Genomic DNA, 26,136 nt, shown 5'->3' with positions numbered 1-26,136 from the left:
GAGTCCAAGCCATGTAATATCTTGAGAAGTAATAGTAAGTTACATCAACAAAGTGGCCTTTTATTTGCCCCATGTTGAGATTCTGTAGGCAGAACTTTCTCTTTGGCATTTACCCAAAGTTTGCAGTTTTGTTTGAACCAAATTTGATGAGTGTGATTGCTGGGAAATTTCTGTGGCATGTGTTAATTTTGTGTGCGATATTGTCACTCTTAAGTTATCGTGTGTGTTGGCAAATGATAAAATGTGAGCAAGTTTTTGTAAAACTTCAAAATTACATTTTCTATCATAGACGATATGTCTTTTCTTAGCTATCTATCATTTGTTGTTGCTATAAAATGTGTATACTTCATATTCGAGTGGACTGTTTTAGTTGAAGTACAAAGGTGATATTTCTTACTATATTAGCTTCCACAATTTTTGCTCATAGGTTTTTATAAAAGGGATGTTTTTTAACTTTTGGGATTTTTTGTATTTATGGCGTGTTTTAGAAAGATTATTTAATTTTTTTATTTTATGCCTCTTTTCCTATTGTAGAATCTTTCTAGAATGGTGGAAGTAACCTGGTTTAAAAAGTTGTATTTTGAACAGTTGACTGTTGAAGTAGGATCAGAGTAAGAGCTTTGATTCTAGCCCAAGGTGTCTAGTTTGTGTTTTTTGGATACCTTTTCTTAGATGCACCTCAGTCCTCTCACTTGTCAGATGGGCATGATTGTAACACCTACCTCTTTGCATTGTGAGAATGCCTAATGAGTCAGTGTTTATACAACACTGAGAACAGTGTGTGGCATCAAGTAAATGTTACATAAGTGTTAGCAGTCATCCTTAATGCAGAACCTTGACTTTCTCTAGTTGAGCCTTGGCTTTCTCTACTTCCTATGCTTACTGTTTTAAAATTTCTTATTGGAATAATTTTATAACTGTAGAAAAGTGGAATGGAGAATACAGGGTGTTTCTGGATACCCTTCACTGGGCTTCCCCTTTCTTCCCATATAATCATAGCACATTTGTCAAAACTAAGACACTGTCACTGGAGTAGTCAGTTCTGCTATAACATGCCATAGGCACTCCTCTAATGATTACTGGCTATGCAGAACCTTGCAGTGCAAACCATGGCACTGATGGGAAAAGCGGGATTAATGGTCCAGCACTCAAAAGCTTTGGTCGGTGAAACAAAGTTAGGAACTTAAATGAAAGTCCTCACATATTTTTACATAGGTTACATGGGTAATAGACATCCAAATACTAAAATATGGCACTTACCTTAAAGCCCTTAGACACTGTACGTGGAAGTGGGTGTTGGAAGAGTTGTACTCGTGCGTTATTGGGGAATGGAGGAAGGGGGCGTGGTAAGAAATTCGGAGAAAAGTTGTGCCACCAGCTGTGGATGGGGGGGAGCTTCCTAACACATTCTGGAAACTGAGCTTGCTGGTAGATGTTTGGGTGACCCTGCACGTGTAACTCGACATGGCTGGGTTTGTTTTTCTGTGTGTACAACATTTGTTATGGATGAAATTGGGTGTCAGCAAATGTGAAATTTGTGTTATTGTTATGGTCAGATTGTTCCCTCGTATATGTCATTTGAACAAATTTGCACCCTCAAAAATGTATAGTGCAACAGACTACACAATAGTTAAGTAAATGACAGATTTATTTGGGTATAATTAGTTTTTCTGCTAATACCCTTTTCTGTTTCCGAATCCAGACTAGGATACCACATTGCATTTAGATTTCATTTATTTTTAATATGTGGAAATAAACTCTGCCGTACATATATGTCAGTCAGGAAATTCTTTGACACCTATATTTGCTAGATAATGAAAATTGACACTCATATTTATATTCCTGGATTATTTCCACATCAGTGAGGAAAGATTGCATTTTTTAGTGTATTTGGGGATATTGCAATATTTAAAATATTTTATAGTTGTAAGTGATAAAACTGGATTGATGGAAGTCAAATATCCGGGAGATATTTGCCCCTGTCCTAGACAAGCTGTTACAGTAGTAACTTGGCAGTTTGTTTGCTTGTAAATATCTGAGTTCAGTGAGATTATTTGGTGATTGGAAGTTTGGAAAGCGCGCTATAACATGCAGATGCGATTATACTTGTGTGAACCGTAAAAGTGTGTTGCAGATGCTTGTTTCTTTTCTGAGTTTGTGATTGCGAGAATTATTTGTTGGCTTCTAATCATTCTCTGCCTTCAGCTCCACAGTAATTTATGTGGCATCCCATTAAGGCTAAAAATCACAAGGGGTGGGTAAAAGACATTAAGTCATTCGCTGTTTAGATCATGGAGGATGTCAGCCTACATACCGGCCTATTTAGGAACTGCCCTTTCTCTAGAGCATAGAAATAGAAAGCACTTTCTTTCACCTGCGTTCATTGAGAGCAACACTGCAAAACAGTACGATGGATTGCATGACTGGCAGAAGCATTTCTCCCCATGACCTGTAGACCCAGGTCCTCTTTGCGCCATGCATGCTGTAACACATGTTTGTCCCTGGCATTTTATTCCCTTGCTAACCCTGAATCACCTGCTTTTCCTAGGCCGTAATCCCTTTGTGGTGCGCTCTGCCCCACTTGATAATGCAGTAGGGTTTAAACTAACTGTGTTCTTTAGCAGTTTGATTCAGAATGAATATGTCTTTTGTGCATTTGTGGGTCCTATTTTTGGCTTTGCTTTTTTTTTTTTTTTTTTTTTGGCTCTGTTAAGTGCAGGGATAGTTAAGACCATGTGGCCCATTATAAACTTTTTAAGTTTTTAGAAAAAATTTTAATTGTAAAAAACACATAACATTAATTTTACCATTTTTAACCGTTTTTCAGCATGCAGTTCAACAGTAAATACATTGACCTTGTTCAGCCAGTTTCCAGAACTCTTTATCTCGTGAAGCTGAAACTCTGTGCCCATTAACAACTCCCTATTCTCCCCTCAACCCAGCCCCTGACCAGCACCATTCTGCTTTGGGTCTGGATGAAACCGTCTACTCTAGGGGCCTCCGAGAAGTGGAATTGTGCAGCATTTGTCTTTTTGTGGCTCTCTTATTTCACTTAGCCTAATATCCTCAAGGTATAATACACTTTCAGTAAAATTAATATTATGATTAAATAAAATTTAGAGTGGCTTGCCATCTGTGGGTCATTTTTCTGTTGATGCTGCAAAAGTACTTCCCAAATGAAGTAAAGGATGAAGATGAATTCTAGTTTGAGATGCAAGGTTACCATTATTGCCTAACTTCCTGTGGAAAACCTTTTCTTCGTCTCTTGGTGGTAAAGAGGGCGTACAAACTGAATGGAACTAATGGTATCTCCTGTAACATTTTGTTTTCTAAATCTTGGGTTTGAGTAGCCAAATATAGAGACTTTTTCTATAATTACAACAACATAAAATTTATGTCCTAAAATAGCAAAGCATCAATATGTATTTTATTAAAATTCTCAGTAGGACGAATTTGATTTCAGTCAAATTGATTTTCTCTTATAACTTTATTTTATTTTATTTTTTAAAAAAGATTTTATTTATTTATTTGACAGAGAGAGAGAGAGAGATCACTAGTAGGCAGAAAGGCCAGCAGAGAGAGAGAGAGGGGGAAGCAGGCTCCCTGCTGAGCAGAGGCTGAGATCCCAGGACCCTGAGATCATGACCTGAGCTGAAGGCAGAGGCTTAACCCACTGAGCCACCCAGGTGCCCCATCTCTTGTAACTTTAATCAGTAATAAATAATTTATCCTTTGATAATCAGATGAGACTGTTCCCATTCTTCATAATGGAAAGATTAGGTAGAGGTTTACTTTTTACTACACTGCAGTTTCAAATTGTTGATGCGTTGAAATTTTACATTAGTTGGTGATCTTTTTTTTTTTTTTTTAAAGAAATAATTTGAACTATGTTTTCGTTGAAGTCAGAGTTAACCCTAAGCGGCTTTTAAATCCAAGCTATAAAGTTTTTTTTTTATTTTCCTTGAAGAGCAACAGAAGACTGTACCAGAATCAATTAATGATGGCTAAGTTTCATAGTTTTAGGAATATTTTGGAAGTTTCTCCCCCATAAGAAACATATTAATGTTTCTTTGAAAGCAGATGCTGATTTTTGAATTTTAATCTTTTTTAAGTGAAATTTATAACAAATCATGAGTACCTTTGGAACTGATTTAAAGATTAAAGCATTTCCATATTGCTTTATCTTATTTCATTTTCACAGAAAGAACAGTTTGAAGAAGATGGAGGAGGCATTTGAGATTGTGTGATGTGAGTCAGATGTGGTCCCTGTCATCAGATAAATGTAGTAGGGAAGATACCAGGCAGGTTAGGTCAGAGAAAGCTATCTTTAAAATACATGATATAGGAGAAATACAGGTAGGTTTGGAGATGGGAGAGGTTACTTTCTGTTACAAAGGAGATAAATCAGGAAAGCCTTCTGAGAAGAGGGAAAGTTTGCTTTAGATGCTGAAAGTTGAGTGTGATTTTTGATATTGGAAAGTTTGAGAAGGAGTCATCTATTTACTTACTCATTTCTTAAAATTTTATTTATTTATTTATTTAAAAGATTTATTTATTTATTTGACAGACAGAGATCACAGGTAGGCAGAGAGGCAGGCAGAGAGAGAGGAAGGCTCTCAGCAGGAGGAAGCAGGCTCCCTGCTGAGCAGAGAGCCTGATTGATGCTGGGCTCCATCCCAGGACCCTGGGATCATGACCTGAGCCAAAGGCAGAGGCTTTAACCCACTGAACCACCCAGACACCCCAAGGTTTTATTTATTGTTTTGATAGAGACACAGTGAGAGAGGGAACACAAGCAGGGGAAGTGGGAGAGGGAGAAGCAGGCTTCCTGTTGAGCAGAGAGCCTGATACGGGGCTCGATCCAAGGACTCTGGGCTCATGACCTGGGCTGAAGGTAGATGCCTAACAACTGAGCCACCCAGGCGCCCTCGTCTGAATATTTAACATGAAGTTGTTTTACCCACTCAGTCTTCACCTGGACAAAAGATGTTCTCAGTGAATTTGTTAGTTGAAATGAAATGAATTAATGCACAGGATTCCCAGTAAACAATCAGGAATCTGGTTTTCTTTATGTTTTTATGTAGCCTACTCCTGTTTATAAAGATTTCTTTTTCTTCTCTGAAATTGTTAAAAAGCAGTCTCTGTTGGTCATTCTATTGGTCATTCCCATTGTAATTTTGTTGTTGGAATGTAAATATTGCCTAAACTGTAGCCTGGATGATGAAGTAATTATGGAAAAATTGGGGCATTGCATTCACTTGTTTGATTCTCAAGAGAAAAATGAAAGTGTTTCTTTTCCCTTTAAAATTGAGAAGTTGATTAGTTATCTAATCAAAATTCAATTCCCATATGTGCAGTTTATATCTGAACTGCTGTGAACAAAGAGCAATAAATTGGTTTGTATTTTAGGCTTGGAATAAGTATTTGGCCTTCTGTGGGGAGAGGAGTGTAGAGAGTACTTTCCAAAATGGGCTATGTTGGCGGTTTCCAAATCCAAGACTAACCTGGTGTTTGGATCAGAAAAGAAAAGCTAATGGCCTCAACTGTCTGGGAGCAGGGTCTGGAGCTGGCACTGGGATAATTGGTTTGCTTGTCTCCTGGCATTATGGGCCTGTTAGATCTTGACTCAATTAGTTCTTGTTTTTCTATTTATATAAAGCCACAAAATGCATTTAGGGTAATTTCTTTGATTAAGAAGGTGGAAATGAATTTTATTTCGAGGATTTTTTATGGCTTTGGAAAGTATGTTGATACTGATATTTGTAATGTATTTAATATCTGAGAAATACTAAAGAAATGAAGGTGTACTGATTTGTTCATTTTCTCTTTTGAGTATGGAACTTTTTAAAAAATATATGAACCAATTTTATGTTTCACATATAATTCTCACAGCATATTTAAGGGATAAATAGGAAAAGGATTCTTATCCTGCTTTCAGGGCAAAAATTTGAGAGGCATAGTAGAAATAATATGTTGAAATAGGGAGTTATTTTAAAAAATAATTTTAATTGCACTGTCATTTTAGTGTATATGTAACACTGTCAAATGTTTTTAATATGGCTTAATGCGGTTCAAAGTTTCTGATTTTACTTGAAATTAAGATCTATTTGAGAGGGTACTTGTTTTTTAAATTAATGAACTCTCCAAAAAATCTGTTACTAGATTCAGCATTATCTCATGGTACAAAGGATACTCTTTTCATGGAGATGAGATTTTTCTTTCCTTACTCATTTTCCTCCAAACTTTAAGTACCTTGCCCAATAATTCTGAACATGTGATCCTTAAGTAGATTATAACATCTTCTGAATGGTTGAATTCCCTTAGGGAAATAGTCCCTATAATTCTTCTTGATCCCACAATGTCTTTTCTAGTCAAGATTTCATTAATATGTAAATACTTGTCTGTAACAGCAGTGAATCTCTTTATCACACTATATTTAATTAACATATAAATAACCCTGTGAGACACTTTCCCAATTTCTGATCTAGACAAGCCTCTTTAAATATTGTATTTGTAATAAGAAAAATTCTAATAAGGATCAAATTCATATTTCATACACAAAATCCATGCATTATTTTAAGGAATGTTTTGACCTCCATATGTACCCAATTTTTAATCCCAGAAGTTTTGATACTATATGTAATAACTGTAGGAAAAAAACTGCATGACTTATGTAAATGCTGGGATCACGTGACATGGTATTGCCATCTGTTTGAGGCAGAGAAGTGGACAGTGGTACTCGAGGAAAGCAAAGGCTTTTTGTCAAAAACACGGGTGTGTGTCTTGGTCCTGAGACTTTGCTAGCTAACTGATACTTTCCCAAATGTGTTACATTTGGGAAGTCATTTAGCTTCTCTAAACTTGCGTTTCTTCATGTGTGGGATGGGACATTGTGGAGGTGTCCTGACGCTTGAGTAACGTGAGCCATGTCCCCTGCCACTGTTCGGAGCATGGAGGTGGGCTCCGGTGTCCGCCAGTGGTTAGAGTAGCTGAGGGTATGGCAGGGCGTGGTGGCAGCACCAGTGTCCATGGTGTCATGTCACAGATATCTTCTAGCTCAAGCACATTAAGGAGACTTACAGAGACTGATGAAGGAACAAAATGTAAAATTAGAATAGGGAATATCCCTCCCGATGACAGTGATGCGGTGATGCTCCTCTAGGACAGCTCCCCTTTCCTGGGATCAGGTGCCTGTGGTTCCGGATGATCAATCATGGGGTTGCATAGTGAACCTTATTTCGAATGCATTTTTAAAGGTTTTATTTTCGCTTCGTATTGAATTCTGTGTACAAGAAAAGGAATAAACCGTGAATGTACAATTTGGGGAATTTGTGAAGGAGTTGAAGAAGAATGACATTATCAGCATCCCTTATACCCTGACCTGTTTACCCTCTCATTGTCCCCTCATCCAAGAGGACCACTACCCTGTCTTCTGACGCCACAGCTTAGTTTTGTCTGTAAAAGAATTGGAGTGGCCTATGTGGGCTATTTCGCCTAAACTTTGGAAAAGCCTAATTAACTATTCTTACCTCTCAGCAGAGCTCGGATTTATGTTGTCTTTCAAATTAAATACTTTTCTAATGCTGGATGTACATTGGCATTTTGTCTTTTTATATTTAAAATGTGTTTCTTATAGAAAATGTACAATAGGTCCTTGAACAATGTGGGTGTTACGGGTACTGACCCCCCAGTGCAGTCGAAAATCCATGTGTAACTTTTGATTCCCCAAGAGCTTAACTATGAATAGCCTGCCATTGACCGGGACTTACCAATAACACGAATAATCAATTAACACATATGTTGTATGTATTACATATTGTATTCTTACAGTAAAGTAGGCTAGGGAAATAAAAATGTTATTAAAAGATCATAAAGAAGAGAAAACAATTGCAGTACTGAATTGTATTTATAGGAAAAAGAAATCTGTGTATAAGTGGAGCTACATAGTTCAACCCAGTGTTGGTCAGGGGTTAACTGTAATTGAATCTTGCTACTTAATCTGGTAATCTCTGCCTCTATGTTGTCATACTTTGGCTATTTATATATGGTGCAGAGTTTAGTATGGTTCCATTCAAAGATGACCATCTTGGTATTTGTTTATCATTTGTTCAATTTATTCATTGTTTGCCTTTTTCTCTTTTGCTGCCTTCTTTTGAATTGGTTATTCTTATAATTCTATTTAATCTCCTTTATTGGATTATTAGCTATACCCCCCCACCTTTTTTTCTTTGGGTGCTTACCCTAGTGTTTACAGCATAGGTCTTTAACTTATCATAGTCTACCTTCAAATAATGTAGTAGAACTTCATGTATAATGTAACGACCTTGCCCCAGTGTTTTTCCATTTATCTCTCTGCTGGCTTTTGGATGATTTTTGGCTTCCACTTAACTTTTACGTATGTTATGAACTCCACCATACATTTTTATCATTTCTGCTTTAATCAGTAACTTTTAAAAAAATTAAAAATGTGCTTTGTACTTGCACATTTCCATTGCTGTTCATTGCCTTTCGTAGGTCCAGATTTGTATCTGGTATCAATTTTGTTCTGTCTGAAAGGCTTTCTTTGGCATCTCTTTTAGGACTAGTCTGCTGGCGATGCATTCTCTGCTTTTGTATGTCTGAAGAAGTCTTTGTTTTGGAAAATACTTTTGCTGAGTATAGGATTCTAGGCTGTCATTTTTATCCTTTCAGTTCTTCAGAGGTGTCACTCCGCTGTCGTCTTCCATTGTCCTCCATGAGGCTGGTTGTCATTCTTACCGTTTCTCTTGCCATCATGTGTCTTATTTTCTTTGTTTTTAAGATTTTCTTTGTAACTAGTTTTGAGCTTTTGGATTGCGATGCACCTTGATGTGATTTTCTTCGTGTTTATTCTCATTGCTGCTTATTGACTTCTTTGAATCTACACCTAATTTAGGAAATTCATGCCAATTATTTCTTCCAGTATTTTTTATCTCCCGCTATCTCCCCGCCTTAATACACACACTCTTTCCTGGACCATCACTTATATGTGTGCTAGCCACTTGCTCTTGACTTACTACAATTCTTTTTTTTTTCCAGTCATTTTCTGCTTTTCATTTTGGATAGTTTCTATTACTATGTCTTTTGTAAACTTGACTACTCTTTGCTTCTGCCATTTCTGCCCTTAATGCCATTGGTGTGTTTTCATCTGAGTGGCTGAGTTCTCATTCCTAGGAGTGAGGTTTGGACTTTTAAAATATTTTCTATTTCTATATCATGTTATTGGTGTTTCTGGATCTGGTTTAAGAAATTGATAATTCTCCCAGTTATGGGCCATAATTTCCTGCTTTTTTGTATACCTGGTATTTTTTACTGGATGCCAGACATGCAGGTTTGTTCATCTCACTAGCTGAGTTCCTATCACTGTTGTTATGGAACCCATTTTTCCTTTCCCATAATGCATTGTTTATTTCATCACACTGTGTGTGTGTGTGTGTGTGTGTGTGTGTCTCTGTCTCCTCTAAGGTTGGCTTCTCTGTGAAGTTGATCTAAGTGAATTTCTTAATTTATAATGAGTAAAATTAATTTGTAAAGGGTTTCCTTGATTTGAAAACCATAGCAAGTGATCTAGCAATGCAGTTATAGGGCTAATGATTTGATATTGCGTCTTGTTAAAAACAATCTCGGGCCCGTTTTTTTATTCCAGGGTCAAATCCTTCTCCTCTTCCTGTGTCCTTCCTGCCCTTCTTGTTTCTGATTGTGTGAATGAGTGTTGGTTAGGCAGTAGGAATCTATACTTAGACATAATTAGACCCATTTCCTTCAAATTCTCTAATGCTTTGCTTTCTTTCTCTTCCTGCAATCTCTAATTTAACTTTGAATTATATGTGTTAGAATTCCTTGCACCACAGATACGTAGACCATTCATTGTCTTCCCAACCACAGCCTGTGGAATTGACATCAGAGTCTCTCTGTCTTCATTTCTGGGATTTTCGTTTCTTTAGTTGCGATCGTCTATTGTCTGCAGTGTAATTTGGCCTAGATCCAAAGAACTCGTGGTGGTAAAAAGATTTGTACCACAGTGTCTTAGGGCAAACCACCTTTTGTGCTTCTTTGTTTAGCTAAAGCTCCGGACCTTTCTCATTTCTCTGTGCTTCTGTGTGTTCACACACGGGCACGGAGCCACCTGCGGTATACGGCATCTGCACTGTTGCTGTTGCCATGGGTCTACAGTAGGAGATTGTACAGCCCATTTCAGAAATTTTAAATCAGAAAAATTTAAACAAACCCTAAAGCACATTGTCTAAATCTTTAGCTACAGAAAAAGCATATTGATCTTGAGCTGTACATCCCCTGTGGTTTAGTGGTTGTTTTGTTTACTAGTTTGTTTTTTCTTCTTCAGTCCTTCAGTTCATCCATCTATCCATCCATCTGTCCATCCAGTAAGTATTTAGCAGGGTTTAAATGAATGCCAGGTATTGCTCTAAGAGTATAAAAATGACTCAGACTTTGAAGAGCATCTAGTTTAATAAAGGAACAAGACACAAATAAATAATTATACATATCTTAGGTGACTTATGATGGGATTATATCTTGATAAATCCATTATTGAAAATACTAAGTTGAAAGTTCATTTGGTACACCTATCCTACTGAATATCATAGCTTAGCTTAGCCTACCTTAAACATGTTCATAATACTAACCTACAATTATGCAAAATCATTTAGCACAAAGCCTATTTTATAATAAAGTGGTGAGGATCTTAGGTAATTTATAGAATACTGTACTGAAAGTGGAAAATAGAATGGTTGTATGATTACAGAAGGGTTGTAAGTAAATTGGGTGTTGTCCTTAGTGGTTGGTCACATGGCTGACTAGAAGCCTTGGCTCATTGCCACTGTCCAGCATCGTGAGACCATATCATAGTGCGTAACACTAGTCCAGGCAAAGATCTGACTTCAAAATTGAAAGTACAGTTTCTACTGAATGCATATGCCTTTCATGCTGTTGTAGAGTAAAAAAATTGTAAACTGAACCATTCTAAGTTGGGAACCATCCATAATTCTGTGCAGTGATAGCAGTAACGGGAGTACATACAAAGCTTAGTAATGTGGAAGAGAGTCAGGTAAGCTTTACCTGGGAATATGATAGAGGGTTTCAATTGTTTTTCCTCTAAGAATCACTGCATTGATTGAGTCAGTTAAAGACAACATTGTAAATATGCCTGCCATGAATCAAACTTCTTTTCTACCCGTTTGGATGAGATTAAATGCTGAATTTATAATTTTTAAAAATTCTTTTTAAATAATCTCAATCCACTTCTTTTTCTTCCTATTGCCACTGTACAACTTAGTTTCTGAAGTGTAAATTTTTCTTTTTGAAGAGTTTTTTTTTTTTTTAAAGTTAGAGTCATACAAAGCTTCCTTTTTGAAAGGAGCATGCTGAATTACTTGACTGAATCATTTTGCTGAGCCTCTTCTGTCAGTTAGCTCCTGCAGGGGTAAAGAGGCCCCGCTTGGCATGACTTGTGTGCAAACACCACAGCAGCAGTGAGGTAAATGCTGCGAGACTATCACAGCCTCAGCTCTGTAGTCTTAGTTGACTTTTATATTTCTCATTTATTGTTCAGATTACATTTTTTTCTTTTTTAAAGTTGAAGTACAGTCAACACACGATGTTTCATTCGCTTCAGATTGGTGTCAGCATCAAATTAGTTTCACAGTATAGCGATTCGACGAGTCTATACCTTATGCCATGTTCGCCACAAGGGTAGCTATTGTGTGTAATCTTCCAACGTTATTATGCCATTGACTGCATTCCTTACACAGTGCTTTTTATTCCTGGGACTTACTCTTTCCATAACTAGAAGCTTGTATCTCCCACTACCCTTCACCCATTTTGCTCACCCCCCCTCCCCCACTCACCTGCCCTCTGGTCACCATCAATTCTCTGTGGTTGTTTATTTATTTATTTTAAAATTTCAATTAGCCAACATTCAGTCCATCATTAGTTTCAGATGTAGAGTTCAATGATGTGTCAGTTGCATATAACACGAGGAGCTGTGTTTCTGCTTTTTTGCTTGTTTACTCATTTGTTTTTTTGATTCTACATATAAGTGAAGTCCTGTGGTATTTGTCTTTCTCTGTCTGACTTATTTCACTTAGCATAATATCTTCTGAGTCCATCCATGATTTCACAAAGGGCAACATCTCAACCTTTTTTTATGGCCGAGTAATATTCCATCACATATATATACACACCGTATCATCTTCATCCATTCATCCATTGATGGGACACTTGGGCTCCTTCCATATCTTGGTTATTGTGAATAATGCTGCAGTAAACGTAGTTTACATTTTCTTTGGGTAAATGCCTGGTCGCAGAATTACTGGATTGTATGGTTTTGAGGAGCCTCCATATTGTTTTCCACATTGACTGCCCCCATTTACACTCCTACCAACAGTACACGATGGTCCTTTTTTCTCTCCATTCTGGCTGATACTTGTTATTTCCTATCTTTTTCATTCCTAGCTATTCTGACAGGTGTCAAGTGATATCTCATTGTGGTTTTGATTTGCATTTCCTTGATGATTAGTGATGTTGAACACATTTCTCCTGTGGTTCACTAAGTTTTATATCTTGATTAAATCTTTACAGTTCTTAAAAGGATTTTTTTGTTGTTGTTATTATTTGTTTTTGAGAACTCTGATATTAGGATGAAGAGAATATCAGGCGATATGTTTCTACTGATCATTTATTCATTCACTCAGTAAGTGACGTTCTGGAACCAGGCTGTCTGGGTTCAGATCCCAGCTGCAGCTTTTTAGTTGTGTGACTTTGCATTGTTAGTAAACATTCCTCTGCCACTGTCTTCTCTCCAGTAAAATGAGAAAGAGAGTGTCTGTCTGTCAGGGTGCTGACTTCATATATGTATGTATATCTTGCTTAGAACTTTGTATTTGTGCTCAGACATAGGAAGTGCTATGTGTGAAATGCCCATTCAGTGCACGTCTAGAGGTGGGAATATACGGGATCTTGAAGGGTGATGATGGGGAAGTCACACTTGCTGTGTCTTGAGATCTGCATAGGCATATTTTGTTGTTTCCTTTAGTTATATGAGTAAAAGGAAGATTGAAACATTCTTGTTTTCCTCCTAATCCTATGGTTCAGACTCTCTTAGCATGATAACCTTACATAGGGTCAGGGTTTGTACAGTACGTTGATACAATTCATAAACAGTTTGGTACATTTCATTAGTTTTGTAGTTGATAAATTCAGATGTCGTATACCTTTATCTTTGTCCTGGTAGGCTTCACTGGTTTAATTAATAGAGCAAAGATTTGTCAGGGTCTTGTTATCTCTAAGTAATATTAAATAAGAGTTTTGCTGCTATTCAGTCTAAGTCCCAGAATGGGGATTGAAATTGACTTGATTTCTCTACTTCTTTGATGGTGGTTGGCGCACTGTAGTTTTGAGCCCCCCCACCACCGTGTGAAATAGTCCCCATAGATGCTTAGTTGACTCTAAGATCTCAAATCTTTCAGTATTGTCACATCAAATATGTGTTCGCCCTTCCTGAATGTAATACTGGCAACTCTGAAACTATAGGTGAGTTTATGTATAAATGAAAATTATTATTCACCAGTTTTAATTCACCTCTATTTCCCATAGGTGCAGTATTATAAATGTGAAAATCATGACAAAAACAAATTTAAGAAGAAACATTTTAAAATATTTGTTGTGTATAGCACCACATGCTGAATATAAAAATTGCTTCATAAAAGTTTTGGGGATTAAAAAAATGTTATCTATTTTAGCTTATTCTTATGAAAGTGTATGCCATTGAATTTGGGTTTGAGGATGCCTTTTTTCCCCCTAGTAACCTTCCTTCCTTGTAGCAAACTTAAGTATTCCTCATTATTCTGAGGACTTTGAATACTTCATCTTCAGAATTAGGGTCCTCTCTCCAAGGGATGGGTGAAGTGCTTACGGATCAATCTTTCAATCACTGACCTCTCTAGTCATCTCTTGCCCTTTGTTCTGTTGACAACAAACACCTTGGTGAAGAGTAGCCTTTCTCACTTAGATTTTCTGGAAGAATTTTTTAGAGTTTATGGCTGTCCCTTAAACTTAAATGATTTTGCCAACTTGTTCTCAGAAATAATCAGATCATCCTTTGCTTATGGTAACAAATTTATTTTCAAGCTCTGTTTTAAGCATTTGGGAGAGGGATGATGCCTTGTGGATATTGTTGCTTGTTTCTACCTCATAAATCGGCTCATCACTTCTCATTACTGCTTACCGTGTTGATCAGGATATACTCAGGCTGATGTCAGCAGACTTTATTACGGTTGTTAGGTATTTGTAAACACAATCATTGGCATTATTTATACAGTGTTACTATTTATCATAAGGTAGATCTTGAAATGTCACCCAGTTTACATATATCTTGTGATTTACTCCCCATGAAAACCGTCTTGCTGGTGTTAGGAATAATGATGATTTTATGACAGTTGAACCCTTGCCATGTATCAGTACTGCTCTAAAGTCTTTAGACTTGCTAACTTGATCTGCCACAAATCCAAACGAGATTAATACTGTTATTCTTTCTGTTTTACTGATGGGGAAACTGAGACACAGGCCGACTGAATTAACTCCCATCAAGGTTATACAGCTGTGTAGGGTGGCGCCTGTCACAGAGGTTAGACTTCTAAGAGCATCCTCTGAATTGGGATGGGTTAGAACTCAAGAAGATATTTGTCTAGTCTTGTCTTCACTTGGGGCAGATAATATTACAGTATTTGCTACCTAGATGAAGCAGCTGGGTCCCAGGGAGCAGGTGAAGTGGCTGGTGGAGGGGGAGGGGAGTCCAGCTCCCGGAGGTGGTATTTTTGCTCTGGTCTCTCGTATACGTCGCTAACATCGAGGTTTACAAATGAAGTTTCCAAATAACTCCTTAATCTACTGTATCCCCTAAGTCCTGCTGTATTCCCTAAGTGACAGTGAGTGCCGTCGGTCCACAGGAGAACTCCTGAGTGACGCCTTTAGACAGCTTTTTTCCAGCCTGGCCTTCTGAATGACAACAGCATTTTGACTGGTCCCCACGGAGTTTCAGACCAATGTGATCTGCTCCGTAGCCGTCACCGCAGTGTAGCTCTACGTGTGGGCTCAACTTAGGATTATTTCTTGTCCTTTATTTACCAGAACATTTTCTTCTATGCTAAATAATAGAAATAAATAGAACTCCACATCTTAATACCAACGCATAAAAGGTGGCAATTAGTAGAAACGCTCGGTCTGTTTTGCCTTTTGTTCCCATGGCATAGAACAGGAACAAAAGAACTTTCTGTAAGTTTATTCTTGAAAAAATTTCTTTGAAATAAAACATTTAAATTTAGTGTGAGAAATAATTGGCGAGAGAATAGTCGAACATAATAGAACTCGTAATATTCTTTCCTTTCCTGCTGACAGATAAATGTTACCTTCAGATGGAACCAGCAAAGTTTATTGTTTGGAATAAAACAATGGACAGGGTTCTAATAGAAAGAATCTTAAAATTAAGCAGTCATTATTTTGTAAAGAGATCATTTAAGTTTACCCTGTACTTTTTTAGTGGGGGATGATGCACTTAAAATTAAGTTTTAAGTCTTCTCAAGCCAAGCAGAAACAGTAAAAGACAAAGATGAACTAAAGTGTATGTTAATGTTTTGTGTTTGTGGAACTTTAGATTCAAAGTGTAACTTCTGCAACTCCCCAGACTTCCTACAGTTCTTTAGAAAGAAGCAGTATGTTTTCTTCTAGCTTTTTTTTTTTTTTTTTTTTGGAATCACAGTTTCACCTAGCCCGGTGAGTAGGCTGGTGACATGACTAGGATGTTTATTGTGAACAGAATTAATGAAAAAGGTTTTCTCTGAATTTTATTGTATGGGCTATCACTGTGCCACCTAATGAGAGAATTCAGTACCTATCATTCGGGCATTTTTAAAAGGCTAATGGTAGAACCCGTTGGTTATTTTCAAGTGTAAAGAATGGTGAGATTTAGGGAGATATGCATTCTGAAATATTTTCCCCGCCTGTACTAGAACATGACCTGTCCCGCTACCTGGACGGCTGTGCTGGTGTGGCGTACTCTTTCAGCAGCGGCGTGGTCTGTATTAGAAAAGTGCTCCCGCTGTCTGATCTGCGGATTCCATATAGATATATGTACTTCCTTGGCACATCTGTTTTTAGGAACAGATTATCCCCTTTCATTGCTTTATGCCAATTTTGAATTTCTGTGACACTCCTGAGAGCATTTTTTGGAAAAAAAAATTGAATATAGTTGACAGTATTCACTTAAAAAAAAATCTTTGTGCTTTAATTTAGTAATTCAGGTAACACATTATTTTAGAGTCTGCTAAATGCCAGGCACTATTTTAGGTATTGAGGATATGGGCAATAGACAAAACAAAAGTTCTGCCCTCAAAGAATTTATATTCTGGGTAGGGAGGAGGTCTTTTTTTTTGAAATGCAGTTATTTGAAGCAAGATAAAAAATCTACAGTATTTTTATAGCAAGTATTTTAAACTCCCAAAATTTGTTTTAAAAGAGTGTGCTTTGCAGAAACATCCTGTAAGAAAAGAGCAGAAAGAAAGTTTTTGTTCCTTTGCTTTTATGTGAGTGTTGGTGATCAGACCTAAGGTCCCGCTGTATTTGGCAGAGGTTAGTTTTGTCATATTAGTAAGCTATATAATATTGAGTTTGGTTTTTATATTGTACTTTAAATATGCATGTAAGTGGTCTTTACTGGGTTGTCTGAGTTAAATTTCGGGAAGGCTCAAATGACCCTCTCCCTGCCACCTACGCATCTTGCCTGGTGGCTCTTAGGTATGAAACAAGGGGATGTGGAAATGAGAATGGATGGATTTGCCGTTGGGGGCAAGATTGTAGCCCCGGTGCCCTTTCTAGAGGGGTGTACTAGCTAGAAGTCTAAATTGTGGATTCTAACTTGTGTTGCAATCCTGGCACTGTCATGTAATAGTTTTATGAGGATGGGCACATTAACTTGGGCCTCAGTTTTCCCATTATAATAGGAGGAAGAGCCTGTCACCAGCTACATTAGATTGGTAGGACTAAATGAGGTATTGAATGTTCAGTGTGTTTCATCCTGTCTGGTCCATAGGAAGAGATCAATAAATGTTAAAGATAACTGTCACCGATCATTGCAGATATACTAATAGTAGAACAAGTAGTTCTGTTATTACGTCAGTGGTGATCAGCACATTTAGAAACATTTAGTTATGCTTTGCCTTGAAAATGTAGCAGAAATACTTTATTAACTCAGGATTCTTCAGGCCTACCTTTTAGAGTGTACTTCTGAGCAGAACTTGTCATTACTACATGTTTTGATAAAAATAGGTATGCTTTCTTACCCATTTCTGTTCAGTGAAGCTTAACAAAGTTTTATAGCTTTCTAGTCTTTAAATACCAAATGAATATTATTTTGCTGAGGGTCCCACGCCACTATTAATCATTTCAGTAATAACCCTTGTATCTAATATGTACTTTGTATAGAAAGTACAAATCTCGACTTGTGATACATTTTTCTAAAATTCTTTTTGAAAGCATTTTGTGTAGCTATGGAACCGTGTCTGCTTTAATTAGAAAAGGCAGTAATCGTTTGTGCATTCTTTTTTTTTTTTTTGTTCCTTGTTCCTCAGTTCACTGCTCTGATTTATTCTTCTGGTGGGAGAGTGAGCATTACCATCCTTACTCTATCCCATGTTCTTCTTTACTTTCCATCTCGGTAGCCTGTGATCAAGTATTAGTTATTGACACAGAGGGAAGTAAAATAGTTTTTTATTTGGTGACAACTGAAATAGTGTGATTTGGGCATCTCTGCTGAGTAATCATCCATGTGACGCAGAAACTTAAAACTATGAACTCAGCTGCCTTCCCAAATGTGTCACTGATATACAGTTTGCAAGGACATTATGTGCCAGCTGCCAAGTGGGTAAAACACTGTGTTTATAAAATAGGGTGTAATACATTTCTTCTTGTCTGTATCTAATGGGAAGTTCTGACTTTGGAGAATTTGCACCAATAATAATCATTGGAGAGGGATGCTGTTGACCGATGGACGGCACTGCCCGTTCTCAGACCTTTCGGCTTCCGTCTTCTACCTGAAACCACCCAGGGGGCTCCTGTTACCTCCTACATGAGAACTAATCACTTCACCAATATTATATTCAAAAGTTTACAAAGTGTTTCTTGGGCAAGGCATGTTGTGTTACCTTGGTAGAGAAGAAAATGCCAAATACAACGTATTATAAAAAACTGCAATCCTTTCCCTGGGCTATGTTAAGTTTTAGAAAATTGCAACTATTATTAATACTAAGAAAGAGCAGGGAAAATGTTTCATTGAACTAGAAAGCTGGGCAATTGAAATTTGTTCTTAAAATTTTTGTCTTCTTAATTCAGAAGTTTTCAAATGTCATGGGCTTCTAGAATATGATAGCTGAAAGGGGCCTTCAGGATAATGTTTGAAGTGTTTCGCTCTAGAAAATCTTGTGCCAGAGACCACAGGGCTAGGTGCGAGCCTGCTGGGTTTCTGTGCTCCATGTCTCCCGATGCGTGTGACATGGTGCTCTGCTGTTACCACACTCCACTGTCCACATATCTCACTGTTCATTCTGAATTTATTCTTAATTCCATCCTGCCAGGCCTTATTTTTTCTCCCTTTCTTAGTTTTCCTCTTCATTTTATAGCGATGTGCTTTCTTTCCAGTTTTACTGAGAAATAAATGACATACATCCCTGAGTACGCTGAAGGCACACAGCATGATGGTTTGATTTCCATACAGTGTGAAATGATTACTGCAACGTATGTTCACCTAACATCTGTCATCTCCTGTAGATAAAGTATAAAGGGAAGAAAGAGAAAAAGAAAAAAAAAGTCCTCTTTGTGATGAGGACTCTCAGAATTTGCTGACCTAACAGTTTTCCCTATATCGTGCAGCAGGGTCAGTTCTCGTCATCATGTACAGTACATTCCTAGTACTGCTTCTAACTAGAAATCTGTACCTTTTGATCATTGAGTGTTATTTTCAACCGCAAAATGATTTCTCCCCTCTTAATAATTACTGGACCTCCAGGTCTGTGCTGTCATATATGGTAGCCACTATTTAAATTTAAATTAAACTTTTATGTGGCTACTTAAATTTTGATTAACACTAATTAAAATTAAATAGAGTTCTCTTAACCATATTTCAAGTGCTTAATGCATGTGCACGTAGCCCCTGGTTACTATAGTGGATAGTGTAGTTATAGAACATTTCTGCGATCCCAGGAAGTTAGACTATAAGATTTTCGAGGGCAAGGGGCCATATATGTTGATAATAAGAACATAAAACTTAGGCTCCTGATGTTTTAGAGTGTGTTAATGAATGCACACATACACACCCATGCTGTCTGTTAGTTCCTTGCCAACTTTTTAGTTTTGAAATCGTACCCTTTTCTTGGACCATTTTTCGATTGGAGAGAAGTCAACAATTTGGTATTTTCCATTTACATGGTATGTAGCATGGACCACTTAATATACCACAAGCAGGAGAGGAGATTTAAGGTTGTAGAAATACTTGTTGCATCATGTTCTTTATGCAGCCGATCATTGAGCTAATGTAGTATTTTAAATTTTTTTTTTTTTTTTTAAGTTATAATGGTGACTCCTTGGTGCTCATTCCTTGGCATGAACACAAACACCGAGATAAAGACTGGTGCGAGGAGCTGGAGTGCAGGTAAGGATGAGCCTGTGCAAGGGACCCTCATTTCTCCGGGATGCATGGGTAGAAGGCCTGTCGCGGTGGTGTGCGGTAGGTGACCCTGCACTTGATAGTCCCTGATTTACAGAGTTTGAGTGGAGTTATTTAAATACTTAATTGTTACATTACAGTTCTTTTTTTTAATGACTTTTTTTTTCTTTTTTAAGATTTTATTATTTATTTGAGAGGAAGACAGACAGAGATAGAGAGAGCGTGAGCAGGGATGAGAGGGAGAAGCAGGCCCCCTGCTGAGCAGGGAGCCAGATGGGGGGCTCGATCCCAGGACTTCTGGGATCATGACCTGAGCCAAACGCAGAGGTTTAACTGACTGAGTCACCTAGGCGCCCACATTACAGTTTTTTTTTAATGGAAGAATACAAAGTATTCAAAAAAATGATCCTGATACACCAACTCTTTTCTTTTTAAAATATTCCCTTTTAGTCTTTGATACACAGAAATAAAATTTTCATGGTTGCTGTTATGGTATGCACACAATTTTGTTTCTGATTCAATTTAAATTTTTATTTTGGTAAGACTTAACCTTGGAAAGCCTCAGAATGTGGAGTCATCCACTACTGGCAAGGGGGTGGGAGATGAGTTGTGGGGCTGAAAGCATTCGAATTCCCTTTGCTCACTCCTCAAAGTCAGGTAAATGGTCCCTTGCCATCTTTCCTTCTATATTTCCTCTACATGAAATCAGAGGTTAATTTTTCGGATTCATGAACTGAGGCTAAGAACCTTCAGATTGATCCAGAAATCCTACAGATTCCTGGCACCAAGCACAGCATAGGATGGGGTTCGAGTGCTAGAGTTGAACATCAGAGCATTTAGTGAGAATCTATGTTCTGAACATTGAAGCTTTGGTTCCCTGCACCTCCTAGCTCCTGGAGTGTAGACATATTTCCCCAACAGACGTTTGGAGATTTCTTTTCTGGAGAAATGGAGTAGCTTCTGAGAAAAGGCCTCTAGATACTCACATATTGTCCCGAAAGCTTTGTGCATTACGAGGTTGCAGTGAAGTCAGCAGACAAGTCCTACCACAGCCCTGGAGCTTCCTAGATATCTGAGGACGGGCGCTGGCAGGTGGCACACATAGAAAACGGAACTGAAAGTCAGAGACCACAGAAAAAGAAAACTTCAAAAATTAATACTGCCCAGGAGATAAGATAGTACAATTATGAAGTAACAAAAGGATTTTATAAAATAGGAACAAAGAACTATGAGAACTTTCAGGAAAAAAAAATATGATAGTGTCTAAAAACTAGAAGGGTTGAAAAATAAAAGCAAAGTACTTCTCCAGAAAATAGAATAAAAATATTATAGAGCTAGATAAGAGAGCTAGATAAGATAAAAACAAACCTAATATTCAAATTATAGGCATTCCAGAAAGAGATGACTTAATAAATGTGAAGAAATTTATAAGAAACATTTCAAGCCCATTATTTAGAATCGAAGGCCAGGAGTTTTCACATTGCAGTGCCTACTGCACTAAAACATACCATCATGACCCTACAGAATATCCGGGCTGCAGTCTACTGGAGAGGAAAACACATTACATAAAAGGAAGTTTGAATTAGAATGACCTGAGATATCTCCAGAACAGCAGTAGAAGCTAGAAGAGAAACTTCTGGTGGGAAATCTTTTTTTATCAGTATTCTTAGATCTAGCTTAAAATCATCAATCAGGTATGAAGTTGATCATGTAAGGTCTTGTAAAATTTACCACCCATGTACATCTCATTTCAGGAAGCCATAGAAAATATGTTTTATTAAAATTAAGGAATCAATGGAAAAAAAGCCATTAGTTTGAGAACTGGGCTCTAACATAGACCGTGGCAACGGGAGGGCCCAGGATGACAGCTGCGTTCTTGTCGGGTGAGCGAGCAGCCGTCACAGACTGGAAGGGTGTGGATGGCTTCAAGAGCCAGCTCTCTTGGAAAAATTTTAAAAATGGAATAGGAATATTACCTGTTATATTTGACTATTGGGAAAAATCTTTATAGTCTTTCATATTTTGCTGTTAATACATCTTTTAGAGAATTTGGAAAACATAGCAATGAATGCGTAGACGTCAGTGGGCAGCACAGGAGGACACTTGGCATTTATTAACTCCAGAAAATGAAAAGTTGTTCAAAAAGAACAATAGTTGTGATAACGTACCACTTGGCTCAGGAGAAGATAATCATAATCACATAGTCATAATAATGCAAAGAATTAGTGGTTTAATCGAAGTTGTGATGTTTCCATGGTGGAAGAAAAGAGTGTAGGGAAAGTGGATGGTTGTGGTTTAAGACAGCTGAAGAGCACGTAGGGTAGATAAACCAGAAATAGTCACAAGTACGTACCGGTTAGATGCGTAGAGGAAAATCCCGGAAGATGACTGACAGACCTGAACATGGTGTAGAGGGCGGCAGGGACGGCGGTGGTATGGACTGTGTGTGGAACTGCTGGCTGTGCACTTGATAGGGGTCTTTTCGTGCTTTTGGATTGTTGAAACTATGTATACTGTCTGATAAATGATCAAAGCCCTAAGAGGTAGTGTAATCATTTGGAAGCTCTCTTAATGTAACTGGTAACATTGGCTGCTTCCTTTCATTGTATTGTGGTTTGGATACCTGAGATCATGGAGTAAGTAATTCTTAGTTACCTTTTTTACTCCAGTATTTTAGTGTGGTGGCAATTGAGTGTCCTGCTGTGTTTTTGCTGTTTGCTTTTTAAAAGTTGTTTTTAGGGGTACTCGGGAGACACAGTCAGTTGGGAGTCTGGCTCTTGGTTTTGGCTCAGGTTTTGACCTTGGGGTTGGGAGATCGCGTCGGGCTCTGTGCTGGGCAGGGAGTCTGCTGGAGATTCTCCCTCTGCCTCTCCTCCTTGTGCTCTCACTCTCACTCCAAAATAAGTAAATCTTCAAAATTTTTAATTTAGTTTTCATTTTTTAATCAGAGTTGTATATATTTGCAAGTAGATTAAAGAGCTAAAATTTCTACAAAGCTTGTTGTTTAAAAAAAAAAGCAAAGCCCAAACCTGAAGCAATTACTTTTAGTTCTTTCAGATGATAGTTTTGCTATTAACTCCGTATCTCGGAGTAACAATTGTGTTGGTACTTGATTCCTTAGTCCTGGCGGTTAACTGTGGGCTTCCTAGAACAGAAGGTAATGGTGAGCACGTACCCTGCTCCTTCCGAGCGTGCGTGTGACATCCTTCACGCTGCTCCCTTTAACGATCTTGTGCTGTCATTTCAGGGGAGTTGCGGGGGACAGTGGACCTTAAACGTGTGATCTTCATTAGCCGTATTGAATTAGAAGTCATCACTTAGCAACTGTAAGGAGAGGTTGAAGAGGTAGAGAAACTGATGATGGTATGAGGTCAGGGCCAGCGGGCAGGCTGATAGGCAGAGGCGTGGAGAGACTGTCGACAGGTGAATTCTCTCATTTCCAGATGGGCTTTTGAGAGAGTAGCGAGGGCAGAGCACTGACCCATCCATCCCGTGCTTCCCGGTTCCCCACAGCACGCCTTTGTGTGATTCTAAGTAGATGAAAGGCAAGAGGGCATTTCTTTTCTGACCAGCTGCAGCAGGCTGAAATGTAAGCAGGCTTGCTGTGCCAGAACCCCCAAAACAGAAAATGAAAAGTCAGGAGAAGTTTGACAGAGGAAAAGATGCTTTTGAATTTGGTACAGATTTATAGGATTACAGGACGTATGGTGTTGCTGTTTCTCTTAATTGGTGTCTGTCCCCTGCTAGATACAAGAATACCGAAGCAGGCAAAGCAGGTGCAGGTCCTGTTCTCATGAAGTTTATACTCTGGTGGGAAAAACGGTCCTGCTGTACATGACCGACGTGATGGGTGCTCGGAAAGCCCAGACCAGGGGCCGTGGGGAGCGTGTCACAGGGAGACCGCCGCTTGGAGGCGGGCAGGGAAGGTCATCCTGGCAAAATCTTGTGAAATCTGAGATTTGAAGAATGAACAGGATTTCATTTAGCCTCGTGGAGGACAAGTTTGGCAAAAGAGAGCAGGGTGTGTTCTAAGCAGAGAGGAGAACATGTTGGAAGAATGCTCAAGGCGATGTCCCCTTCGAGGACTAAAAATAAAGACCTACCTTGTTGAAGGAGCCAGAACAGAAGTGAGATTGGCACCAAGATGAGGCTAGAATATTTTACAGCAGATTTACAGGGTATAAAAGTAGGCACGGGGATGATAAAATCGGGTTTCTGTTTTTATCAAGATAACTGTATTACCCAAGGAGATCCTGAATTCAGTTTTGATCTTGTTGCATTGGAAGTGCCTGTGAAACACGGACGAGCAAATAGGGGGCTTCTGAGTGGAGTGTGGCTTGGGGGTCAAATAGCGGCATTATTTTGTGTGCGGTAGCTCATGCGGTAGTCCAAGGCGAGGTCAAGGGCGCGATGAAGGGAGAGTCGGGCGTGAGCAGGGAGGAGAGAGCTGCACCGGGTGTGGCGAGGGGCCAGGATGCAGGGTCGGCTGGAGGAGCCTCGTCCGACGGAGGCGGCCCGGAAGGAGCTGCCAGGAAGACGAGAGGAGGCAGACAGCCCCACATAGCAGAGCGAGGGAAGCCAGTTTCTGGCAGGAGAAAGTGAAATTCTGTCCGTGGTCAGAGCGAAATACTAAGGACTGAAAAAAAGTATTAAAGGACCTCAGAGTTGCTCATGGGTATTTTTTCTCTGGTAAAATAGGCAGCTTTAAAGATTTCAGGGGAAAATGTGACTTTTTTTTTTTTTTTTCACGACAGTGACTGGGGAAAACCACCGGTCAGACTGTTAATGGAGCTGTGACACTAGCTGAGCGAAGGGGTACAGTTACAAGCCCAGTGAGTTGTCTGAGGCCTGGGCCTAAAGTGCCCAAGTCTTTACGGACTTTGTCTGCTCGTATATTCCAGCTGCTGATAATTCCAATAAAAATTCTACCTGTAAATGAAAAATTAAGCACTGCTCTAGGCCACACGAACTTCTCTGTGTACTTAATTTATATTATTTTGAATGCTCTGGCATTGTATTCTACCCATTTTCTATGACTAAAATGAGTCTGAGATTAGGCTTAGCTCAGTAATTAATGCAGAGTTTCAGAGCTTTCAGCAGTGGAATGTGCTTCGGTTCTGACTCCAGAGGCCGCTGCCTGGTAATGGTCACCGCGAGAGCACCTGTCCCTTACCACGGGCTGGCTCAGATGAATGGTGTCCCTAGCGGCATGCAGCATTGTTCCGTAGGTCGCTCCGAACTCTCTTGGTTCAAGTCCGTTTTTTAGTCCTTGCTTATGGAGGGCAGTTGGCCAGGATCCTCCTCTTAAAAGCTCCTCATAATTTGTGATCCCTGGGCTGCTGTCCTCGGGTCCATTCCTCTGGGGGTTCTTTACCTACGGCGAGTGGCCCAGAGCGGTCCTGTACTTCACAAATGTCAGCGAGGGGCCACCTTGTGACACTGACTAATGATATATTATCGGTGCAAATAAGGCGTATTCCCTCTGATTTTGATGAACATGGAAAACAACGTTTCTGAATTTATATTTGAGTTAGACCTACCCGGAGGTGTTTTTCCCACACGAGGCCTGGCTGGCCATTGCAGGGGGCTTGATTTAGTGCGCCCGTGGCAGGCTCCCAGCCGTGTGCGTTTGGTAAAAGCCTCCCAGGGTGATTTTGATTTTGTTAATACTTACTTGATTGATTTGTGGCATGGCTCTTTTGATTTATTGTCCATTCTGATTTTTTAAATTGGGAAGTCTACTAGGAAAATAAATAAGCATCCCCCAGATGTCCCATTTATCTTGTAAGTGTGCCCACAGATACGGGAAAACAACCCCCCACCCCCCCAACATACATACGTGCATACTCCCTGCCTCTGTCACCACCCCCTCCCCATCTCTGTTCTGGCTCACTCTCTCTCTTCCACAACATTCTAATTTCTTCCCGCATTCCAGTCAGTTACTAATTGTTTCTTTTGTGGTTTCCAGAATGGTGGTCGAGCCGAGTCTCCAAGATGAAAGCGAATTCTTGTATGCCGCGCAGCCCGAGTTACTGAGGTACAGGACACCAGAGCTTACAGTGGACAAGGTTATGGACTGGTATCAGACCAGAGCAGAGGAAATAGAGCATTATGCCCGACAGGTGAGGGGAGGTGACAGCGGATCCTCCATACCGCGCTGGGGCCTTAGGACTCCGGGTGGGTCCAGGCAGCCGGCCGGGGAGCCAGGGATCATGGGTTTAGTTTGCAGAAAGGGAGTAAACATGTCTTACTGCTTTTGTTCTTTCCTTCTTTGCCTCACAAGCTTTTGTGGCTTTTCTGGGGATTCTTAAAAAGCAAATACATAGAAGAAAAATTGCTCAGAATCTTTCTCTAAAATGTAAGTTGCAAAATAGGATACATCCTATCCA

The 26,136-nt window shown here is 39.0% G+C and overlaps 1 protein-coding gene across 1 annotated transcript in view; it reads left to right on the top strand.

Moving 5' to 3' along the window:
- Positions 1 to 26,136, top strand: part of NBAS (NBAS subunit of NRZ tethering complex) — a 317,167-nt gene that overhangs the window by 98,775 nt on the left and 192,256 nt on the right. The window contains exons 22-23 of the mRNA XM_059405174.1: positions 19,649 to 19,732; positions 25,716 to 25,869. Coding sequence (XP_059261157.1) covers positions 19,649 to 19,732; positions 25,716 to 25,869 — 238 coding nt within the window. The remainder of the gene's footprint in view (positions 1 to 19,648; positions 19,733 to 25,715; positions 25,870 to 26,136) is intronic.

Source organism: Mustela nigripes, chromosome 7 (genome assembly GCF_022355385.1).
Source record: "Mustela nigripes isolate SB6536 chromosome 7, MUSNIG.SB6536, whole genome shotgun sequence".
Classification (NCBI taxonomy): domain Eukaryota; kingdom Metazoa; phylum Chordata; class Mammalia; order Carnivora; family Mustelidae; genus Mustela; species Mustela nigripes.
This window is presented reverse-complemented; position numbering and strand designations above follow the sequence as displayed.